Below are 22,656 nucleotides of genomic sequence, written 5' to 3'. Positions count from 1 at the left end.
ATGCCCACATCCACATATGCTTCTCTTAAAACAAATATCGTTATTAAAATGACAGAATGCCAGAAAAGTTTATCTCTGCCAACCAGGATACTGAAGGTGCCCTCTGTTTTAACTGTGGTCATAAGAGAAACAAGCATTGGTTCATGATGTGTCACGCCAACAGATGCAGGCTCCAAAAGTGGCAGCACTTTTGCATCATCACCAACCACTGGGACACCCTCAACTTCTAGAGCAGAAGGGCCACGAGAGTCAACAAGATGAAGGCTCTGCTTTTCAGTCTTGTCCTCGGTCTGCTTGTTGCCAGTCAAAGTAAAGCTCAGACAGACGCCTCACAGGTACCAGGGCATTTGAACGGTGGTCCAAGATTGGGAGGAGTTCTTAGCGTGTATCCGTGTGAGTGTCCTTTTCGAGGTTTGGTCATGTGGACTGCTAAGTCTCGCCATCTCCCTGCAACTGAAAATTGCTCCATTCACTGGCTCTATGCCTGCTGTTTGTGATGTCTGTATCATCTCTAGCATCCATTCATCGGCTCTCATGTATGTTCACTACTCTTGCAAAACCAGTGGATGATCTCACAGCTGTTGGATTGGGTCTCCTGCATTTGACAACATAGCTCAAGCTATCTCAGTAATACCTCAATTATTTCCTTTACCTGACTTGAGTTTTCACGTGATTTACACCTAGGGCTGCGTTCATAAAGATAGGTAAATTCTGCTAAGTGAAAGGGCAGGGAATCTCCTGAGAGATGGTATCGAGCAGAATTTACAGAGATGGACTAAGATTTCTGAAGGGAATTTTGCTTTTAGTTTACAGGAAGATGGTTGACCCAATACACATCAGCCAGTAACAAAGAGAAGATCACCGAGGGGGGGCCATTCCACGCTTTCATGCGTTACATTGAGCTTGATGAAGAAAATGGAACAATACTGATGCACTTTTATGTCAAGTAAGTAAAAGTCACCCAAAAGGAAAACACCTCTAAACTCTGGCCTGAGGGAGGGTGTCTCTCCTCCATCTGCAGGCAGCTCTCTGGCTGATGTTGAGAGGAAGACGCCCTGAGCTGTGGGGCTGAGCAGGGATACTGAGCTGGGGGGAGGGCAGTTTCCCTGTGAGCACAAGGGATTATCCCGAAAACTCTGCGGAGAGGGGGAACCAGAATCTCACTGTCATCAACTCATTACAGTAAAGAGGGACACAGCCGAGGGAAGAGGCTCATGTCCTGGAACACACAGTCCCCACCAGGTGCTTGACCCCTTCCTGCAGAATTTTTAAGAGACGGTTCCCACTGAGCCCAGAAGTGAGAACAGGGGGAGAGCACACAGTGAGCTCTGCCCTCCGGGCTTCCTCATGGGAGGTTTCAACATAACTGAGTTTCCCAAAGTCGTCAGAGCCCCTAGTGACTTTCCCAAGTCCTTTTCCAGGCGCTGCCATTGCACTTGACAGCAGTTGGATCACTGGGTCAGGAAGATCCCCAGGAGAAGGAAATGTTGACCCACTTCAGTATTCTTGCCTGGAGAATCCCATGAACAGAGATGCCTGCTGGGCTATAGTCCAAGGGTTCGCAATAGTTCAGACAGGACAGAGCAACCAAGCACACACACACAGAGATCCAAGTACCATTCATGGAATGTGGTATACCAGTATACCACATGGTATAGTGGTATAATGTAGGTGGTATGCTAGGAACATGCAAAGTATGGCAAAAATCAACACATTTGTTCTGCCATTATCTCCCACCCCACCCCACCCGAAAAAAACCGGAATATGTAAACTCAGGTATACATTGTGAGGAATAAAAGTATTAAGAACAGAAGCAACTAAATATTTTATGCTTGGAGATATTGCTTTATAAATATATATCACCGATTATGTATTATATATAACCATATGGTTCATAGCATCAGTTCATTCGCTCAGTCGTGTCTGTCTCTTTGCGACCCCATGAACTGCAGCAAGCCAGGCCTCCCTGTCCATCAACAACAACTCTCAGACTTCACACAAACTCACGTTCATTGAGACGGTAATGCCATCCAACCATCTCATCCTCTGTCGTCCCATTCACCTCTTGCCCTCAATCTTTCCCAGCTTCAGGGTTTTTTCCAAGGAGTCAGTTCTTTACATCAGGTGGCCAGAGTATTGGACTTTCAGCTTAGCATCAGCCTTTCCAATGAATATTCAGGACTGATTTCTTTAGGATGGACTGGTTGGGTGTCCTTGCACTTCAAGGGACTCTCAAGAATCTTCTCCAATACCATAGTTCAAAAGCATCTATTTTTTGGTGCTCAGCTTTTTTTACAGTCCAAGCCTCACATCCATACATGACAACTGGAAAAACCATAGCCTTGACAAGATAGACCTTTGTTGGCAAAGTAATGTCTCTGCTTTTTAATATGCCATCTCGATTGGTCTTAACTTTCTTCCAATGAGCAAGCGTCTTTTAATTTCCTGTCTGCCATCAGCATCTGCAGTGATTTTGGAGCCCCCAAAAATAAAGTCTGACACTGTTTCCACTGCTTCTCCATCTATTTCACATGAAGTGATGGGACCGAATGCCAGGATCTTAGTTTTCGAAATGTGGAGTTTCAAGCCAACTTTTCTACTCTCCTCTTTCACTTTCATCACGAGGCTCTCTAGTTCTTGTTTATTTTTGCCATTAGGGTGGTGTCAACTGCACATCTGTGGTTATTAATATTTTTCCTGGCAATCTTGATTCCAGCTTGCACTTCTGCAAGCCCAGTGTTTCTCATGATGTACTCTGCATGTAAGTTAAATAAGCAGGGTGATAGATACAGCCTTGACGAACTCCTTTTCCTATTTGGAACCAGTCTGTTATCCCATGTCCAGTTCTAACTGTTGCTTCCTGACCTGCATATACGTTTCTCAAGAGGGAGGTCAGATGGCCCGGTATTTCCACCTCTTTAAGAATTTCCACATTTTATTGTGATTCACACAGACAAAGGCTTTGGGCCTAGTCAGTTAACTCGAAATAGATGCTTTTATGGAACTCTTTTGCTTTTTTGATGATCCAGCAGATGTTGTCAAATTGTTCTCTGGTTCCTCTGCCTTTTCTAAAACATTCTGGAACTTCTGGAAGTTCACGGTTCATGACTTGTTGAAGTCTGTCTTGGAGAATTTTGAGCATTACTTTGCTAGTGTGTGAGATGAGTTCGATTGTTTGGTAATTTGAGCATTCTTTGCTATTCCCTTCTTTTGGCATTGGGTTGAAAGCTGGCATTTTCCTGTCCTGTGGCCACTGCTGAGTAGTCCAAATTTATTGCCATATTGACTGCAGCACTTTCATAGCATCATCATTTAGTATTTGAGATAGCTCAACTGGAATTGCATCACCTCCACTAGCTTTGTTCATAGTGATGCTTCCGTGGGCCATCTTCACTTCACATTCCTGGATGTCTGGCTCCTGGTCAGTGATCACACCATCATGATATCTGGGCCAAAAAGGTCTTTTTTGTACAGTTTTCTGTGTATTCTTGCCACGTCTTCTTTATATCTTCTGCTTCTGTTCGGTCCATTTCTGTCTTTATTGTGCCCATCTTTGCATGGGATGTTCCCTTAGTATCTCTACTTTTCTTGAAGAGATCGCTAGTCTTTCGCATTATATGATTTTCCTCTATTTCTTTGCACTGACCACTGAGGAAGGCTTTCTTATCTCTCCCTGCTATTCTTTGGAACTCTGCATGCAAATGGGTATATCTGTCTTTTTCTCCTTTGCTTTTTGCTTCTCTTCTTTTTACAGCTATTTGTAAGGCCCTTCAGACAGCCATTTTGCTTTTATTCATTTCTTTACCTTGGGGATGATCTTGCTCCCTGTCTCCCATGCAATGTCACGAACCTCTTTCCATACTTCATCAGGGACTCTGTGTATCAGATCTAGTCCCTGAAATCTATTTCTCACTTCCACTGTTTAATGATAAGGCATTTGATTTAGGTCATATCTGAATGGTCTAAATGTTTTCCCTACTTTCTTCAATTTAAGTCAGAATTTGGCAATATGGAGTTCATGATCTGAGCCACAGTCAGGTCCCACTCTTCTTTTGCCGGACTGTATACAACTTCTCCATCTTGGGCTGAAAGAACATAATCTATCTGATCTCAGTGTTGGCCATCTGGTGATGTCCATATGTAGAGTCTTCTCTTGTGCTGTTGAAAGAGGCTGTTTGCTATAACCAGTTCGTTCTCTTCGCAAAGCTTATTAGCCTTTGCACTGCTTCATTCTGTACTCCAAGGCCAAATGTGCTTGTTACTCCAGGTGCTTCTTGACTTCCAACTTTTCCATTCCAGTCGCTTATAATGAAAAGGAATTCTTTTTAAGATGCTAGTTCTAAAACGTCTTGTATGTCCTCATAAAGCCATTCTATTTCAGCTTCTTCAATGTTACTGGTTGGGGCATAGACTTGGATTACCGTACTGTTGATTGGTTTGCCTTGGAAATGAACAGAGATCTTTCTGTCGTTTTTGAGATTGCATCAAAGTTCTGAATTCTAGACTCTTTTGTTGACCATGATGGCTACTCCATTGCTTCTAAGGGATTCCTGCTCACAGTGGTAGGTTTATTGTTCATCTGAGTTAATATTCACCCATTCCAGTCCATTGTAGTTCACTGATTCCTAGAGTGTCAATGTTCACTCTTGCCGTCTCTTTTTTGACCACTTCCAATTTGTCTTGATTCATGCACCTAAGAGTCCAGGTTCCTATGCAATATTGCTCTTTACAGCATCGGACCTTACTTCTATCACCAGTAACACCCCCAAATGGGCGTTGTTTTTGCCATCCCTTCATTCTTTCTGGACTTCTTTCTCTACTGATCTCCAGTACCATACTGTGCACCTACCGACCTAGGGAGTTCACCTTCCAGTGTCCTATTTTTTGCCTTTTCATACTGTCCTTTTCTTTACTTATCATTAAATGTCTATGCCTAGAGCCAGAGGTAAGAACAGATCAGCATATTGCAAAAGTTTTGGCTCTTCACGTGAGAAAATTATGCAGTCTGAATCATCTTCCCCACCTTCCTCTCTCAGCACAAAATTTAAAACAGTTATCAGTGTCTGTATATGCAAGGAATCACGTTTTCCAAGCCAAATGAAAGGAGTTTGTCTGCTCAGATAAAATTTTTTTTGTATTTGCAGTTATGTTGGATAATTGCTGTGTTCCCACTTTGTGGTTGTTTTTCAGTGAGTTCAATGCCTTTCAATTCCCTAATGACTCAGAGGGCTTCCCTGATAGCTGAGGTGGTAAAGAATCTGCCTGCAATGCAGGAGACCCTGGTTCAATTCCTGGGTCAGGAAGATGCACTGGAGAAGGGATGGGCTACCAACTCCCGTATTCTGGCCTGGAGAATTCCATGGAATCTATAGTTCATGGGGTCGCAAAGAGGTAACATGACTGAGTGACTTTCACTTTCACTTTCAATGACTAAGAACACTCACCACACTTCACTGTGGGCATTCTTTTCCTAGGTGTCTGTTCCAAAATTAATCCAGTCCCTGTAGAGTTATTTCCCTTTTAGTATTTGATTAATGAAAATTCTTTAAATGGGCCAAATACACCTTTTTCACATACATATACAGAGGACATATGTGAAGCCACGTATTCCTGTTATAGAGCTGACAATATATACTTATCATATAGTGTATCCAAAAATTTCTTCATGATATCGTACAAACACATCGTGTGTACTAAAGTGTTTACTTGTTAAGTGTCCGTGTGAGTGTGAAATATGTCTGTATACAGACACTTGTCTTTCAAGTTTAATCCTCATATGGTATTGTGATGGAGGAAGAGTGTGTGTTTGGAGAAAATTAAACTTTTTTTAAATTGTGTGATTTTGGGCTCTCATATTGTCTAATGAGGGCTTCCCTGGGGCCTCGTATATTGTGAAAGAAAGCCTGGTGGATTTCATGTTGTCTAATAAGGCCTGGTGTCTCTCATATTGTCTAATAAGGGCTTTCCCTGGTGTCTCAGAGGGTAAAGAATCTTCCTGTAATGCAGGAGACCCGGATTCCATCTCTGGGTCAGGAAATTCCCATGCAGAAGGAAATGGCAGCCCACTCCAGTCTTCTTGCCTGGAGTTTCCCACAACAGAGGAGGAGATTGGTGGGCTACAGTCCATGGGGTCGCAGAGAGTCAGACACAACTGAGTGACAAACCCTTTCACTGTCATTGTCTAATGAATCACTGCCAGGGTTGTGACCATGCTCAAGGTTTGTCTTGATGGCTAAGCCTCTCAGTTTTCAGAATCCATATAAAGGAAAAGTTCATTCTTTTCCTTTCTTCCTAAAATTCTAGATTTCGCAACAGTTATTGCTTTACACACGACCTGCTTTGTGTCTGTGGTTATCTTTGGAACTACTAGTCAGACTAAGCGGGTAGACAAATCATCCTTGCCGATTGATATATGCTGGATCTCAGAAAACATATTTCGTCTCTTTTGAAGGTCAAATTGTTCACCAGCACTGAGGTGATACCTGACACATATTCTTGGGTGACATACAGAAAGAATCCAAATTTTTATTATGTTAATCAAACAACATGAATATATTTTGTTTTTAAGGAAGAACGGAGAATGCATAGAAAAATACGTCTCAGGCACAAAGGAAGGAAACGTTTATGCTATTGACTGTAAGTATGGAAGTTTCACTGGAAAGATGACGTTCAGGTAGAAATCTTGGTCTCAGCTTTCTTCACTAACCCCATACACCTGAATTCTACTCCCACTAAAAATCAGAGGTCAGGGACTGGATAGCCTTCCCTCAACGGAGTGTTACTCAGGGAGACCAGATCCAGAGATCCTAGACTTAGAAGTTAAGTGGGTCTTAGTAAGCATTATGAAACAATGTTAGTGGAGGTGACAGAATTCAAGCTGTGCTCTTTAAAATCCTAAAAACTGATGCTGTTAAAGGGCTGCAAGCAATGTGTCAGCAACTTTGGAAACCTTGGCAGTGGCCACAGAACTAGAAAAGGTCAGTTTCCATTTCAATCTCCAAGAAGGACCATGACAAACAATGTTCAAACTACCGCACGGCTATGCTCACTTCACATGCGAGCAAGGTTCAGTTCAGTTCAGATCAGTCCCTCAGTCGTGTCCGACCCTTTGCGACCCCATGAATCATAGTACGCCAGGCCTCCCTGTCCATCACCAACTCCCAGAGTTCACTCAAACTCATGTGCATCGAGTCGGTGATGCCATCCAGCCATTTCATTCTCTGTCGTCCCCTTCTCCTCCCTTCCCCAATCCTTCCCCTCCCTCCCCCAATCCTTCCCAGCATCAGAGTCTTTTCCAGTGAGTGCTCAATATCCTTCAAGTCAAGATTCAACGGTACATGATCAGACAACTTCCAGAAATATAGGCTTTATTTGGAAAAGGCAGATGAACCCGATCAAAGTGTCAACATTCACTGGATCATGGAGAAAGCAAGGCAGTTTCAGAAAAAAAAAACAATTTTTTTCCTGCTTCATTGACTATGGTAAAACTTTTCACTTTGTGGATCACAACAAACTGTGGAAAATTCTTCAAGATATGGTAATCCTGGATTGCCTTACGAGGCTTCAGAGAAACCTGTATGTGGATCAGTCAGCAATAGTGAGAACTGGACACGCAACAACAGATTGGTTCAAGATTTGGAAAAGAATACAAGATAGTATATACGGTCATGCGACTTCTATAACATATATACAGAGTACATCATGCTGAGTGTCAGGCTGGATGAATGACCAGCTGGTATCAAGACTGCTGGAAGTAATAGCAACAGCATCAGATATGCAGATGATACAACTTTATGGAAGAGAATGAAGAGGAACTAAGGAGTCTCATGATAACGGGGCAAGAGGAGACTGAAAAAGCTGGTCTCAAACTCAACATTCAAAACCAGAAAGATCTTGGCCTCCAGTCCCCTCACTTTATGGCAAATAGAAAGTGCAAGAGTGGACGCAGTGACAGATTTTCTATTCTTGGACTCGAAAATCTCTGTGGATTGTGACTTCAGCCACGTAGTTAAAGATAACTGATATTTGGAAAGAAGGCTATGACAACCCAAGAGAGCTTATTAAAATGCAGATACATCACTTTGCCAACAAAGGTCCGTTTAGTCAACAGTATGTTTATTTTTTTTCCCACATTTATGTATGGATTTGAGCGTTGGACCATAAAGAAGGCTGCGCACCAAAGAACAGACGCTTTTGAATGGTGGTGGTGCAGAAGACTCTTGAGAATGACTTGGACTGCAAGGAGATCAAACCAGTCCATTCTAAAGGAAACCAGTCCTGAATATTCATTGGAAGGACCGATGCTGAAGCTGACGTCCCAGTACGTTGGCCACCTGATGGAAAGAACTGACTCATTGGAAAAGACCCTTATGCTGGGAAAATTTAAAGGCGGGAGTACAAGGGGATGACAGAGGATTATATGGTTGGATGGCAGTATCGATTCAAAGTACATGAATTTGAGCAAAATCTGGAAGGTCATGGAGGACAGGGAACTTGGTGCAGTACAGTTCATGGGGTCATGGAGAGTCAGACATGACATAGCGATTTAATATCAACGAGAACAACGTGGCTAATCATGAGTGTATAATTTCTATTTTGTAGGAATCTCACAGATAATTTACAACTGGTTTATGAACTGAGATCACGGGGTCTATACTGAGATGGCACATTAGTGCCATTCACGTTTTTAAAAATTATTTTAAATTTTAATTGGAGGCTAATTACTTTACATTATTGTATTGGTTTTGCCATACATTGACATGAATCTGCTCCGGGTGTACATGTGTTCCCCATCTTGAACCCGCCTCCCACCTCCCTCCTCATCCCATCCCTCTGGTTCATCCCAGTTCACCAGCCCCGAGCATCACTTTTTAAAAACAATCTTATAATATCTTAGTCCATTCAAAGTTAGATGGAGGAACTTGAACTCAAGGAAATCATCGAGAGTTCAATCATAAAGGCAGCTTCTATACAATGCAATGGGCATGGTGGCTAAGTTTGTATCTCTGAGCTCTTTATAATGACCCTAAAAAACATTATTATTTTCACACAGCCTAAAGGAATCATGTTTGATTAAAATTTAAACATATCAATATGTGATCACAACCCTTTCCTAAACGAAGAAGTCACACAGTACATATGGCATAGCCACAAATTAGTAAAATTCATGCCTGAAATATTTCCACATACTTTGCTGGATAGCTTCTGACATTTGAGGTTTTCAAAATTGTGCTTTCATTTCTCATATTCCCACTATACGGTTTCTTTTGGCCAAATCATGAACGCTTCCACTGTCTTTACTCTTCTCCATTTTTGCAATCCATTTAGGCTTGAATTTTATACAGTGACTTAAGAAGGAAGACAACAGAAGTGCAAGACTTCTTGGAAGGTCTCTAGGGGGCCAGCCAGTGCAGCCTTCAGGTTTGTTTACAAACAGTGAAGTGAAGCTACCTCAGGCCCAGTTACCAGCAGTGGCCTTGATGGTGACCTGACGCCCTGAAGATAGGTTTGCTCTCACTTTCCTATCACCTTCATTAACATCACAGTCAATTCATTGATGTTGCTATGTCCACCTTGGTAAATCCATGGTGAACCACAAGTGGTCACTGATAATCTGAGGACATTCATAGTCTGAATTAAGCTGTCTCAATGTGAGCAAGGCTGGTGGACTCAGCATGGCCTTGGGAAAATTGCATATTCTTGTCAGGGCTATGAGAGTCTGAAGCTGCTTTGGATACCTTCTTTTATTTTTTTTTATGCACACTGATAATTTTCAGTGGCTCAGACACTGAGCAGTGGTGTTTGCAGGCTTCGGGAATACAGATGTGCATTTTTACATTCCATGTTGCTGAGTGATTGCAGGAAGGTGAGACGGAGGCCAGGAGAGAGAGAATGGACATAGGGGATGTGGCGGTGACACACAGTAGGTCAGAGCTGCTTCTTGTCCAGACACGCGGGCAGGGCAGAGCGGAGGGGCAGCGCTCCAGGTGGGGAAGGAGCTCACCACTAGGAGGTCACTGCCTACCTGTCCCAGCAGGTAAGCTGTCTTCACACCAACAGACACGGCAGGGGGCTGTGTCATACCCCAGTGTGAGGGGCTCAGGAAACACAATACTTAAAGTGCTCAAAAGGTGGCCTGCCTGATGTAGCCACTCAGGAACAGAAGGTGATGAACACAAGGTAGGCTGACATTGGCCAATAGAAACCAATTCCATGGCTGGGGTCACAGCAATACAAATAATTTTTGAACCTGGATTGGATAATATGTGTATGCTGCTTAAAACACTCTCGGGGACTTCCCTGGTGGTCCCGCGCATAAGAATCTGCCAGCCAGGGCAGGAAACATAGGTTCAGTCCCTTGTCCAAGAAGATCCCACATGCCGTGTGGGAACTACGCTCATGTACCACAACTACTGATCCTGCTCTCTAGAACCCCGAACTGTAACTACAGAAGCTCATGCACCCCAGCGCCTATGCTCAGCAACAAGAGAAGCCACTGCAGTGAGAAGCCCGCACACCACAATTAGACTGTACTCCACCGTCACCACAAGTGGAGAAAGCCCACGGGCAGCAGGGAAGACTCAGCAAATCAAAAATAATTAATTATAAATGCAGGAAAAGAATCTGTTAGGTTTATCAGCACACACGTTCTATAAAGCATCTTAGGCTTCTCAGAACACACTCTATAAAGCATCTTAGTAAGACAGCAAGGAGTGACTGGTTAATTGTAGGAAAAGGTGGGGATGAGGAAAATCATACCTCCTTCTGTTGCCATGGTTAACGGTAGCGTTCTGTGCAGCATGAAGTGAGTGGGTCCATACACGATGGACGTTCTTCATACTCACCGTGTGCCACAATAATCTAACTAACAACAAGTCAAGGTGGGGCTGTTTGTATCTTTTCTCTCTCTCACAGACGCGGGTCACAATGAATTTCAACTCCTTAGTGGGGACGAGAACAGGCTCTTAGTGTATGATGTCAACGTGGATGGACATGGCAAGGAGACAGAACTGGTGGGATTATTTGGTAGGTATGATATTCTAAAATTCCCATAACCATTGTCATGTAACACATACACTGTCAGGATTTTCATTCAGAATATAAGGAGGTGCTGACAGCATTCCATATTCAGGGTGCAAGGCCTGCGTGTTTATGCTCACCAAATTAAGGTTCCTGGAAGGTAATCCACAAAGAAACAGGAGGCCATACGGTGGAGAATATCACATCATCAGGCATTTCACAATGATTCCTATGTGATCAAATCTTAAAAAATGAAGTTTTCCTACAATATTTTATTTTACATACGTCAACATATTTCAAGCCATGTCTGTAATGAAACTGACTTTATTTCATGTTTAAAATTTTATTTATTTTTTAATGGAAGGATAACTTCTTTATAGATTGTACTGTTTTCTGCCAAATACCAACATGAATCAGCCATAGGTTTAAATATGCTTGTGTGAATGTTGCTCAGTCATGTCTGAATCTTTGTGACCCCATGGACTAACAGTCCATAGAATTCTTCAGGCCAGAATACTGGAATCGGTAGACTTTCCTTTTTCCAGGGTAACTTCCAAACCCACAGATCAAGCCACATTGCAGGAGAGTTCGTTACTAGCAGAGTCACAGGGTAGTCAATAGGTATATATATGCCCCTTCCCTTTTGAACTGCCTCCCATCTCCCTCCCACCCCTCTAGGTTGATATAGAGCCTGTGCTTGAGTTCCCTGAGACATACAGCAAATTTCCATTGGCTATCTATTCTACATATGGTCATATCAGGTTGCATATTTCTCTGTCCATACATCTCACCATCTCCTTCCCTCTCCCCATGCACATACATCTCTTCTCTATGACTGATTCCCCACTGATGCCCTGCAAATAAGTTCATTATCAGTACCATCTTTCTAGATTCCATACATATGCAGATTCCATATGTATGTCCTAGTATACAATATCAGTTTTCTGATGCACTGTAAACCTTGGAACCAGACATTTGTAAGAAATATCTTGGTCCTGTTCCATGTTTCAAATGCATTGTTCTTATGAACACTGATATCCCCTCAAGTAACTGCACAGGAGCACTAAGAGGTGTGTGTGCCATGCGGACAACAGGTGTCTATTTCAGAAAAGTTTGCTGGGTAGAATGGTAGGTTCATGAAAGAGTAAATCACGCCCTGTTATTACATGCGATCAGGTGAATATGTCCGTGGAAGGGGAGAAAGGTGGTTCCTACGAAGCTTGGTGTACAAAAACATATGAGAGGTAAGTACATATGCGAGGAAGATGAGAGAAGCAAGTAGGTTCCATATTAGGATGGAGTCAGCCCAAAATTCATGAAGATCCTTGCAGGTCTTTGTGGCCCAGCTCCTGATGTTGAACAGTAGGGTGTCCTACTCACCAAATTGGACTGGGGTCAATTCTTAAGACAGAAAGCACATGTTTGTGTCATGGGAACCATTGAGAGCTCTTAGATTCTACAAGTGAACCTCTGATTGTCACATTCCATTTCTTCTTCTGTAGATTCAGAAATTTCCGTGGGTTCCCGGGGGTTGAAAATTCTGTTTTTTGCTCGGTGATTTTACAGGCAAAGGAAACAATGTAGACTCGAAATACAAAGAGAAGTTCGACAACGCGGTGAGAGAAAAAGGGATTCCGGAAGAAAATGTCCTGAACTTATTCGACATTGGTAAAGGAATTATACTTTTTCCCCTGCCCATACCATTCACCTGGTGTGTATAAACCAGAAAACAAGTCAACTTATTCAAAATGTCTTCTTCCACAAGTAATCTCTTTTAAGATCCGTTATTAAAACAAAGGAAGAAAGGAAGGAAGAAAACTTGGAAATGCTGGGGAATGTTAGTAATCGGTGGCGCTTTCATTTCTCCCATTTTTTTTTTTCCCTAGATAACTGTCCAGAGGAGTGAAAAAAAAGTGACTCTGACACTCTCGTAAGTAAACACAGTCCATTATTAACGCTACATCTTCCAGATGAAGCAATAAGGTAACACTGTTATTTCATATGTGTAAAATGTTTGTTCCACCACTTTAAATGTATCACTAAAGAATTTTTTGTTCCATAATGTCCCTGCTCTTGAGCCATATTATTGCAAACACTTTGATTAATTAACACCAAGCAGCTGTGATGAGAGAGTCTTATCCTGCAGAAATCTTGCAGACCAGAGTCATCTGACAGAAGGAGGAATGCCCATGAGTTGGTGGAAATTATTAGTGTTTCCATCAGTCCTGACCTCGTGATTGTCCCCACACATTCCTCCCCCAAGTGAATCGGTATGAAACAGAGCTCTGCTTCCCTGAAGCAGGGCTTCCCTGATACCTCAGTTGGTAAAGAATCTGCCTGCAATGCAGGAGACCCCGGATCAATTCCTGGGTCTCGAGGATATGCTGGACAATGGAAAGGCTACCCACTCCAGTATTATTGGGCTTCACTTGTGGCTCAGTGGGGGAGACCTGGGTTGGATCCCTGGGCTGGGAAGATTCCCTGGAGAAGGGAAACGTTTCTCCAGTATACTAGTGTGGTGAATATCATGGATTGTCACGGTCCATGGCATTACAAGGAGTTAGATGACCGAGTGACTTCCACTCTCACACTTTTTGCAAGACTAGCGTTTGATCTCATATGATTCAGAGAGAAACAGTAGATGCCTACCCACCACACTGTCTGAAACATGCATTTGCGACATATTCCTTCTCAGATGTTCCAAAAGGGAGATATTTAAACTTTCTAAACTAATACAACCTCCAGAAAGGACACTGATCTAAGCTAAAGTATGACGTTTAATGCTCTGTCGAGAAAGAATCTTAACAAAAAGAGTGACTAAAAAACACGAGCATCCATGTGAATGTGATAACAATAATGTGGTACCTATATTCAATGGAGCATTACTCAGCCAGAAAAGATGCAACTAACACTAGTTACAGCAACATGGATGGACCAAGATATTTGTCACGCTGAGTGAAAGAGTCAGAAAGAGAAAGACCAATGCCAGAAATGTCACTTATAGTTTTCAGTTTAGTTCACTAATTGTCATATCCAACTCTTTGTTAACGCATGGACTGCCATATTCCAGGGCTCCCTGTCCATCATGAACTGTCGAAGCTTGCTCTATCTCATGTCCATTAAGCCAGTGATGACATCCAACCATCTCATCCTTTCTCCTCCCCGTCTCCAACGCCTCCAATCATCCCCAGCATCAGGATGTTTTCAAATAGGTTATTTATTCGCATTAGGTGGCCAAAGTATTAGAGTTATAGCTTCTTCATCAGTATTTTCAATGAATGTCAAGACTGATTTCCTTTAGGGTGGACTGGTTGGATCTCCTAGCAGTCCAAGGGACTCTCAAGGGTCTTCTCCAACTCCACAGTTCAAAAGCATCAATTCCTTGGCGCTCAGCTTTCTTTAGAGTCCACCTTTCATTTAGTGTAGATACAAGGCCATGGTTCAGATGTCACATATTTGCCAACAATTCAGGAGACCCACATTTGATCCTTGTTTCAGGAAGATCCCCTGGGATGTGAAATGGTAGCACACTCTAATATTCTTGCCTGGAGATTCTCCATGGAGACAGGAACCTGGTGGGCTACAGTCCAAGGGCTCACCGAGAGTTGCACACGACAGAGTGACTTTCACTTTTGCATAGATATCACTTCTGCTTTGAATCTAAACCATGACATGGAGGAAATTATTTACAAAATGGAAACAGGCTCACAGACGTGGAGAACAAACTTGTGGTTGTCAAGTCAGAGGAACTTTGGGAAGAGAAGAATCGGGAGGTTTGTGGTTGACAAGAGAAAGTGAAAGAAAGGACTAGTTGCTCAGTCATGTCCGAATCTCTGTGACCCATGCACCATAGCCTTGCAGACTCTTCTGTGCATGGGATTCTGTAGGTAAAAATGCTGGAGAGGGTAGACATTCCCTCCTCTATAGGATCTGAAAACACAGGGATCGAACCTGGGTCTCCTGAATCGTTTGCAGATATCTTACACTCTGAGAAGTGTGGGGATAGTAGATGCAAACTATTATATACAGGATGGATAGAGAACAATTTTCAACTGCATAGCACAGGGGACTGTACGCAATACTCTGTAAAACCTAAATGGGAAAAGAATCTGAAAAAAAAAATCGATCTTAGGTTTTGTATGTATAATCACTTGGCTGTACACCTGAAATAAATGCAACATTGATCATCAACTATAAACTTAAAAAAGTAAAGAAGTTAATTCTTGAGGACCCAAACGACAAAAGTTGCAGGATTAGAGTTGTCTGCTGTAAATACCGAGCCTTTAACTCACCACTAGGTGAAGATGTACATGCATTGTGAAATCATTACTCATGGAATCAATCCCCGATGGGAAATTTCCAACCTTGTGTACATCCTAGGGACAATTCCACAGGGAACTTGCTGTCACAGAGATGTGGAGTGTTGAGGTCCATCTGGAATTGGACACTGGATCAGCAACCAACTCCCTGTACCCTGGACAGCTGACTGCCTGAGGCTCACCCCTGTCAGCCATCATATGGTCGACTCTAGCAAACCTCTGGTTCTCTTTTATTCACCAACAGAAAGATTCACTGAGACCATCATATCCTTGTCTCCGTGGAATGAAGATCAACAACACGAAGACGACTTTCCTGGTTCCTGATTAACATGATCCTGCTCTCTTCACACTCACACTCCCTCTTCCACCTCATCGCTCCCCGTCACGACATCATGTCTTCATTCATGTTATTAGATTGCTGAGGGTTTAAATAAATCGATTCAATATCTGCCCTGCACACGCATGTCTGTGCAAAAGTCAACTCATTTAAAACACACAAATGTCCACATTAAGTATCCAGGAAACTGTGCCTTTCATAGGACAGGGGTTCATCAGAGACGATCCTTAAATAGATTTGGTAGATATGCCCTCAGGTGTCCAGGCAAGAGGGAGAAAGGAGACTAAAGCATCATGGGGCAGAGTTATGGATCCTCCACCATACGGGCTTCTCTGATGGATCAGATGGTAAAGAATCTGAATGAAATGCAGAAGACCCAAGGTCTATCCTTGGGTGAGGAAGATCCTCGGGAAGAGGAAACGGTAACCCACTCCAGTGAAGAATGCCATGGACAGAGGAGCCTAGTTGGCTACAGTCCATAGCATGCTAAAGAGATGGACAGGCCTGAGCGACTAACACCTTCACTTTCTGTCTCTTGTTCGGAAGGGGTCAGTCTGATCAAAGAAAGTGTCTAAAATGCATCTTATTCATTCCCAAGAAAGGAAAATACATTCCACTCACTAAGGCTTGTGCACAGAAAGCGTAGGATGACATTACTGTTCTGTTCAGTTCAATTATTCAGTCATCTCTGAATCTTTGCGACCCCATGAATCGCAGCATGCCAGGCCTCCCTGTCCATCACCAACCTCCGGAGTTCACCCAAACTCATGCTCATTGAGTCGGTGATGCCATCCAGCCATCTGATCCTCTGTCGGCCACTTCTCCTCCTGCCCTCAATCGATACCAGCATAAGGGTCTTTCCCAGTGAGTCAACTCTTCATTTGAGGTGGCCAAACTATTGAAGCTTCAGCTTCAGCTTCAGTCCTTCCAAGGAAAACCCTGGACTGATCTCATTTAAGATGGACTGCTTGGATCTCCTTGCATTGCAAGGGACTTTCAAGAGTCTTCTCCAACACCACAGTTCAAAAGCATCAATTCTTCAGTGCTCAGCTCTCTTTTATAGTCCAACTCGCATCCATACATGACCACGGGAAAATCCATAGCCTTGGCTAGACGGACCTTAGTTGACAAAATAATATTTCTGCTTTTTAATATGCTCTGTAGGTGGGTCATAACTTTCCTTCCAATGAGTAAGCGTCTTTCCATTCTATGGCTACAATCACCATCTGCAGTGATTTTGGAACCCAAAAAATACAGTTTGACACTGTTTCCACTGTTTCCCCATCAAGTTCCCATGAAGTGATGGAACCAGATGCCATGATTTTGGTTTTCTGAATGTTGGGATTTAAGCCAACTTTTTCACTCTCCTCTTTCACTTTCATCAAGAGGCTCTTTAGTTCCTCTTCACTTTCTGCCATAACAGTGGTGTCATCTGCATACCTGAGGTTATTGATATTTCTCCTGATAATCTTGATTCCAGCTTGTACTTCTACCAACCAAGCATTTCTCATGATGTACTCTGAGAATACATTATATAAACAGGGTGGCAATATACAGCCTTGCCGGACTCGTTTTCATATTGGGAACCAGTCTATTGTTCCATGTCCAGTTCTAACTCTTGCTTCCTGACCTGCATACAGGTTTCTGAAAAGGCAGGTCAGGTGGTCTGCTATTCCCATCTCTTTCAGAATTTTCATAGCTTATTCTGATCCATACAGTCAAAGGCTTTGGCATAGTCAATGCAGGAGAAATCTATATATTTGTGGAATTCTCTTGCTTTTTCGGTGATTTAGCAGATGTTGACAATTTGATCTCCGGTTCCTCTGCCTTTTCTAAAACCAGCTTGAACATCTGGAGGCTCACGGGTCACGTATTGCTGAAGTCTGGCTTGGAGAATTTTGAGCACTACTTTACTAGCATGTGAGATGAGTGCCAATTGTGCAGTAGTTAGAGCACATTTTGGCATTACCTTTCTTTTCAATTGGAATGAAAACTGATCTTTTCCAGTCCTGTGGCCACTGATGAGTTTTCCCTATTTGCTGGCATAATGATTCAAGCACTTTCATATCATCATGTTTCAGGATTTGAAATAGCTCAACTGGAACTCCATCACCTCCACTAGGTTTCTTCGTAGTCAGCCTCCGAAGGCCCACCTGACTTCACATTCCAGGATGTCTGGCTCTAGGTGAGTGATCACACCACCGTGATATCTTGGTCATGAAGATCTTTTCTGTACAGTTCTTCTGTGTATTCTTGCCACCTCCTCTTAATATCTTCCGCTCTGTTAGGTCCATACCATTTCTGTCCTTTATTGAGCCCATTTTTGCATGAAATGTTCCCTTGGTATCTCTAATTTTCTTGAAAAGATCTCTAGTCTTTCCCATTCTATTGTTTTCCTTTATTCCTTTGCACTGATCACTCAGGAAGTCTTCTTTATCTCTCTTTCCTATTCCTTGGAACTCTTCATTCAGATGCTTATATCTTTCCTTTTCTCCTTTGCCTTTTGCTTCTCTTCTTTTCACAGCTATTGGTAAGGCCTCCTCAAACAGCCTATTTTTTTTTTTTTCATTTATGTTTCTTGGGGATGATTTTCCTCCCTATCTGTTGTACAATGTCATGAACTTCCACCCATTGTTCTTCAGGAATTTTGTCTGTCAGATCTAGTCCCTTCAATCTATTTCTCACTTCCACTGTATACTCATTAGGAATATGATTTAGGTCATTCCTGAATGGTCTAGTGGTTTTCCCCACTTTCTTCATTTTCTGGCTGACTTTGGCAATAAGGAGTTCACGATCTGAGCCACAGTTTGCTCCCAGTCTTGTTTTTGCTGACTGCATAGAGTTTCTCTATTTTTGGCTGCAAAGAATATAATCAATCTAATCAATCTGATTTCAGTGTTGACCATCTGATGCTATCCATGTGTCTAGACTTCTCTTGTATTTTTGGAAGAGGGTATTTGCTGTGACCAGTGCATTCTCTGGGCAGAACTCTGTTAGCCTTTGTCCAGCTTCATTCTGTACTCCAAGTCAAATGTGCCTGCTACTCCAGGTGTTTTATTACTTCTTCCTTCCCCTTCCAGGCCCTATAATGAAAAGGACATCTTTTTTATTTTGTTAGTTATAGAAGTTCTTGTAGGTCTTCATAGAATTGTTCAACTTTAGCTTCTTTAACATTACTGATCTGGGCATAGACTTGGATGACTGTGATATTGAATAGTTTCTCTTGGAAATGAAAGGAGTTCATTTTGTCGTTTTTGAGACTGCTTCCAAGTACCGTATTTGGACTCTTTTGTTGACTATGATGGCTGCTCCATTTCTTCTAAGGGATTCCTGCCCACAGAAGTCGATATAATGGTCATCTGAGCTCAATTCACTCAATCCAGTCTATTTTAGTTCGCTGGTTCCTAAAATGTCGACATTCACTCTTGCCACCTCCTGTTTGATCACTTCCAATTTACCTTGATTTATGGAACTATCATCCAGGTTCCTATGCAATATTGCTCTTTACAGCATCGGACATTGTTTGTATCATCCACAGCAGGTTGCTGTTTTTGCTTTGGCTCTGTCTTTTTATTCTTTCTGGAGATATTTCTCCATTGATCTCCAGTAGCCTATTGGTCACCTACTGACTTGGGGAGGTGATTGTTCAGTGCCGTATCTTTTTGCTTTTTCATACTCTTTATGGGGTTCTCTAGGCAGGAATTCTGAAGTGGTTTGCCATTCCTTTCTCTAATGGACCACATTTTGTCATATCTCTCCACCATGACCTGTCCACCCTGGGTGACACTACACGGCCTGAACCATAGTTTCATTGAGTTAGACAAGGCGGTCGTCCATGTGATTAGATTGTTTAGTTTTCTATGACTGTGATTTTTAGTTTATCTGCCCTCTGATGGAAAAGGATCAGAAGCTTATGAAAGATTCCTGATGGGATAGACTCACTGAGGGGGATACTGGGTCTTGTTCTGATTGGTGAGGCCCTGCTCAGTAAATCTTTAATCCAATTTTCTGCTGATGGGTGGAGCGGTGTTCCTTCCTTGATATTTGTCTGGGGTGAAACTATGGTGCAATTATTGAAGATAATGGTGACCTCCCTCAAATGGTCCCATGCATGTACTGCTAGAGTCCCTGTGCTTAACCATGAAGCAGGGCAACACTGACCCACACCTTCACCCACCAGAGACTCCCGGACACCCACAGGCAAGTCCCGGACAGTCTCCTGTGGGGTCACTGTTCCTTTCTCCTTGGTCCTGGTGCACCAATTACTGCTCTGCCCTCCAAGAGTCTATTTCGAGTCCTGCGTAGGTTCTGGCAACTCTATGGTGGGGTTAATGGCGGCCTCCTCCAGGAGGAATTATGCCACACCCACACCAGGAGCCCCGGTCCCTTGACACTCCCAGAAGCGTCCTTCTGATGAAGCAGAATGGCCACTGCCCTCTTTTTCCACAACACTGTGGAATGGACTTTGAGAGTGTCAAACTCTAGCGAATAACCAAAGGTGACTTCACTTGGAACTGTTTCTTTGACTTGCTTTCTGTTGCCATTCTTATTATGCTGCTACTGCTACTGCTGCTAAGTCACTTCAGTCGTGTCCGACTCTGTGTGACCCCATAGACGGAAGCCCACCAGGCTCCCCCATCCCTGGGATTCTCCAGACAAGAACACTGGAGTGGGTTGCCATTTCCTTCTCCAATGTGTGAAAGTGAAAAGGGAAAGTGAAATCGCTCAGTCGTGTCCAACCCTTTGCGACCCCACGGACTGCAGCCTACCAGGCTCCTCCATCCATGGGATTTTCTAGGCAAGAGTACTGGAGTGGCTTGCCATTGCCTTTTGCGATTCTTATTATAATTCTTATTATTATAATAAATATTATTCTTTTTATAATCATACATCATGGCCTGCCTCAGAAGGCCCTACCCTTCAGCCTGACTATTAAAATGCCTTTTCTCAGCTCACAGGCAGATAAACTGACCCTGCCCAGCTATGAAAAGAAGAAATTTCCACACACATTCCGAAGGCTGGCCCATCCTGGGATGATCTGCAAGACTGAAAATTCTTTGTACTTCACTTCCTCACTGACTCTCATGCGCTATTCTGCCTTTTGACTTTAGTTTGTCATCACTGCTCTCCCTCGGCTCTATACAAGAACCTGACCTCCAGACCCTGACAAGATGGTTACTTCGAGACATTCGTCTACCATCTTCTCAGCCGACTGTCCAAAGTAATTCCTATTCCTTGCCTCCCCACCACCTTTCTCAGACTCACTGGTCTGTCAGTAGGAGAACTAGAGTGTCCATGTGCCATGACTAAAGACCCCAGCTGTGATGAAACAAAGATTTTGCATGCAGAAACTAAGGCCTGGTGCAGACAAATAAATTAATGCACAAATAAATAAATCTAATACTATATTATTGTATTAAAAGTCATACACAATTACTTTCTTTAAAGTAGTGGGCTTGTGTTTCATTGGCTCAACTTTAGACTCTAACTGCATTGCAACCTTGACCATGTATCCTTGAGGGAACCTGGAATTTTGAGTGGCCAAGATCAATAGGCCTCCTAGCAGTGTTAAGTTAGGAGTTGCACAATCTAAAATGTAAAAACAGTGGTTACAGAAAAAAAAAGAAAGAAAAGAAACCAGAAAAGTAAAACAAAATTAATAACTTGTTGTTAGAGGCTTCTCAGTTAAAAAAATATGAATGAATTTGAGGAGAAAACAGGAAGATGTACCAACCAGTACTTAGCATTATTTGGACGGAGTTACAGCAGTAAACTTTTTGTAAGATGGTTCTGGTTTTATTTATTATTCTATTGCGTACATTTTGACCAATATTAATGAGACTTGGGATGAAAGGGTAAAAGAGACCTTTCAGTACAAAGCAATAGGATTTTTTTTTTAAATCAGTTTCCTTAAGAATGAAATCTTATTTCTTTTCTATTCTATCTTTCAGTTAGTGGAGAATGTTTTACAATGTTCTCCGGGCTCCTGCCATACAACATGGGAAATCAGCTGTAATTATTCATTAATCACCTCCTTTTTGAGCCCCTTCCCCTCACCGCATCTCACCCCTCCAGGTCACCACAGAGCGCTTCTCTGGGCTCCCCGTGTTTCTCCCACTTCTCATCAGCTACATATGGTTTGCAGGGAAGAAACAGAGAGGCAGATATAGAGAACAGAATGTGAGCACAGGGAGGGAAGAAGAGTACGGAGACCAATGGAAACCAACACGATTACTGCAACTGTCGCAAGAATCTCTGAGAAGAACTAGTGTCTCATCTCCCCTTGATTGGCAGTTAGAAAGACTTCCTAAGATGGGATGGGCCTAGGATACACTCCCAGGGGACACATGTTGGTCAGAGTCCAAAAGGAAACCCTGGGAATGCTGGCGGTACAAAATAGAGATGGAAGGGTGATGATGGGTTGATAAGTGGTGTTAGCTGGGATCACAGGACCACTGAAATTTATCCGAGTCAGGGACTTCTCTGGTGGTCCAGTGGTTAGCATTCTGTCATTCCCCTGCATAGAGTATAGTTTTCATACGGGTTTCATCCCTGTTGGATAACTAAGAACCTGCATGCTGCATGGGGCAGCCAAGATAAAGATACAGACAAAAAAAAAAAGAAAATGAATATCTGGGTCAAAGACCAAAGAGAGGAAGCGGTTTCAGGATATTCTGAGACATGAAATCTTCAATCACGCAGACTTTCCAGCTGAAAATACGACAGGATAATATACAGAGGAATGCATGAACAATGGAGATAACATGATTTTGCAACTGAAAGAAAAGAGTGTAAAAGGAAAAAATATAGATATTATTGTCGGCTTCCCTGATGGCTCAGAGGTTAAAGCGTCTGCCTCCAATGTGGGAGACCCGGGTTCGATCCCTGGGTCGGGAAGATCCCCTGGAGAAGGAAACGGTAACCCACTCCAGTATTCTTGCCTGGAGAATCCCATGTACCTAGAAGCCTGGTAGACTACAC

General features: G+C 42.8%; 1 protein-coding gene across 1 annotated transcript; it reads left to right on the top strand.

Annotated features, from left to right (window-relative positions):
- Positions 1-257: 257 nt before the first annotated feature.
- LOC148773030 (odorant-binding protein-like) lies at positions 258-15,662 on the top strand. Its single transcript, XM_088834381.1, has 6 exons — positions 258-335; positions 807-946; positions 6,569-6,636; positions 10,915-11,025; positions 12,586-12,687; positions 15,583-15,662. The coding sequence occupies exons 1-6, from the start codon at positions 258-260 to the stop codon at positions 15,660-15,662; spliced, it is 579 nt and encodes a 192-aa protein (XP_088690507.1).
- Positions 15,663-22,656: the final 6,994 nt, after the last annotated feature.

The sequence above is a fragment of the Moschus berezovskii genome, chromosome Y (genome assembly GCF_049115385.1).
Source record: "Moschus berezovskii isolate FMDL1 chromosome Y, NW_MosBer_1.0, whole genome shotgun sequence".
Lineage (NCBI taxonomy): Eukaryota > Metazoa > Chordata > Mammalia > Artiodactyla > Moschidae > Moschus > Moschus berezovskii.
This window is presented reverse-complemented; position numbering and strand designations above follow the sequence as displayed.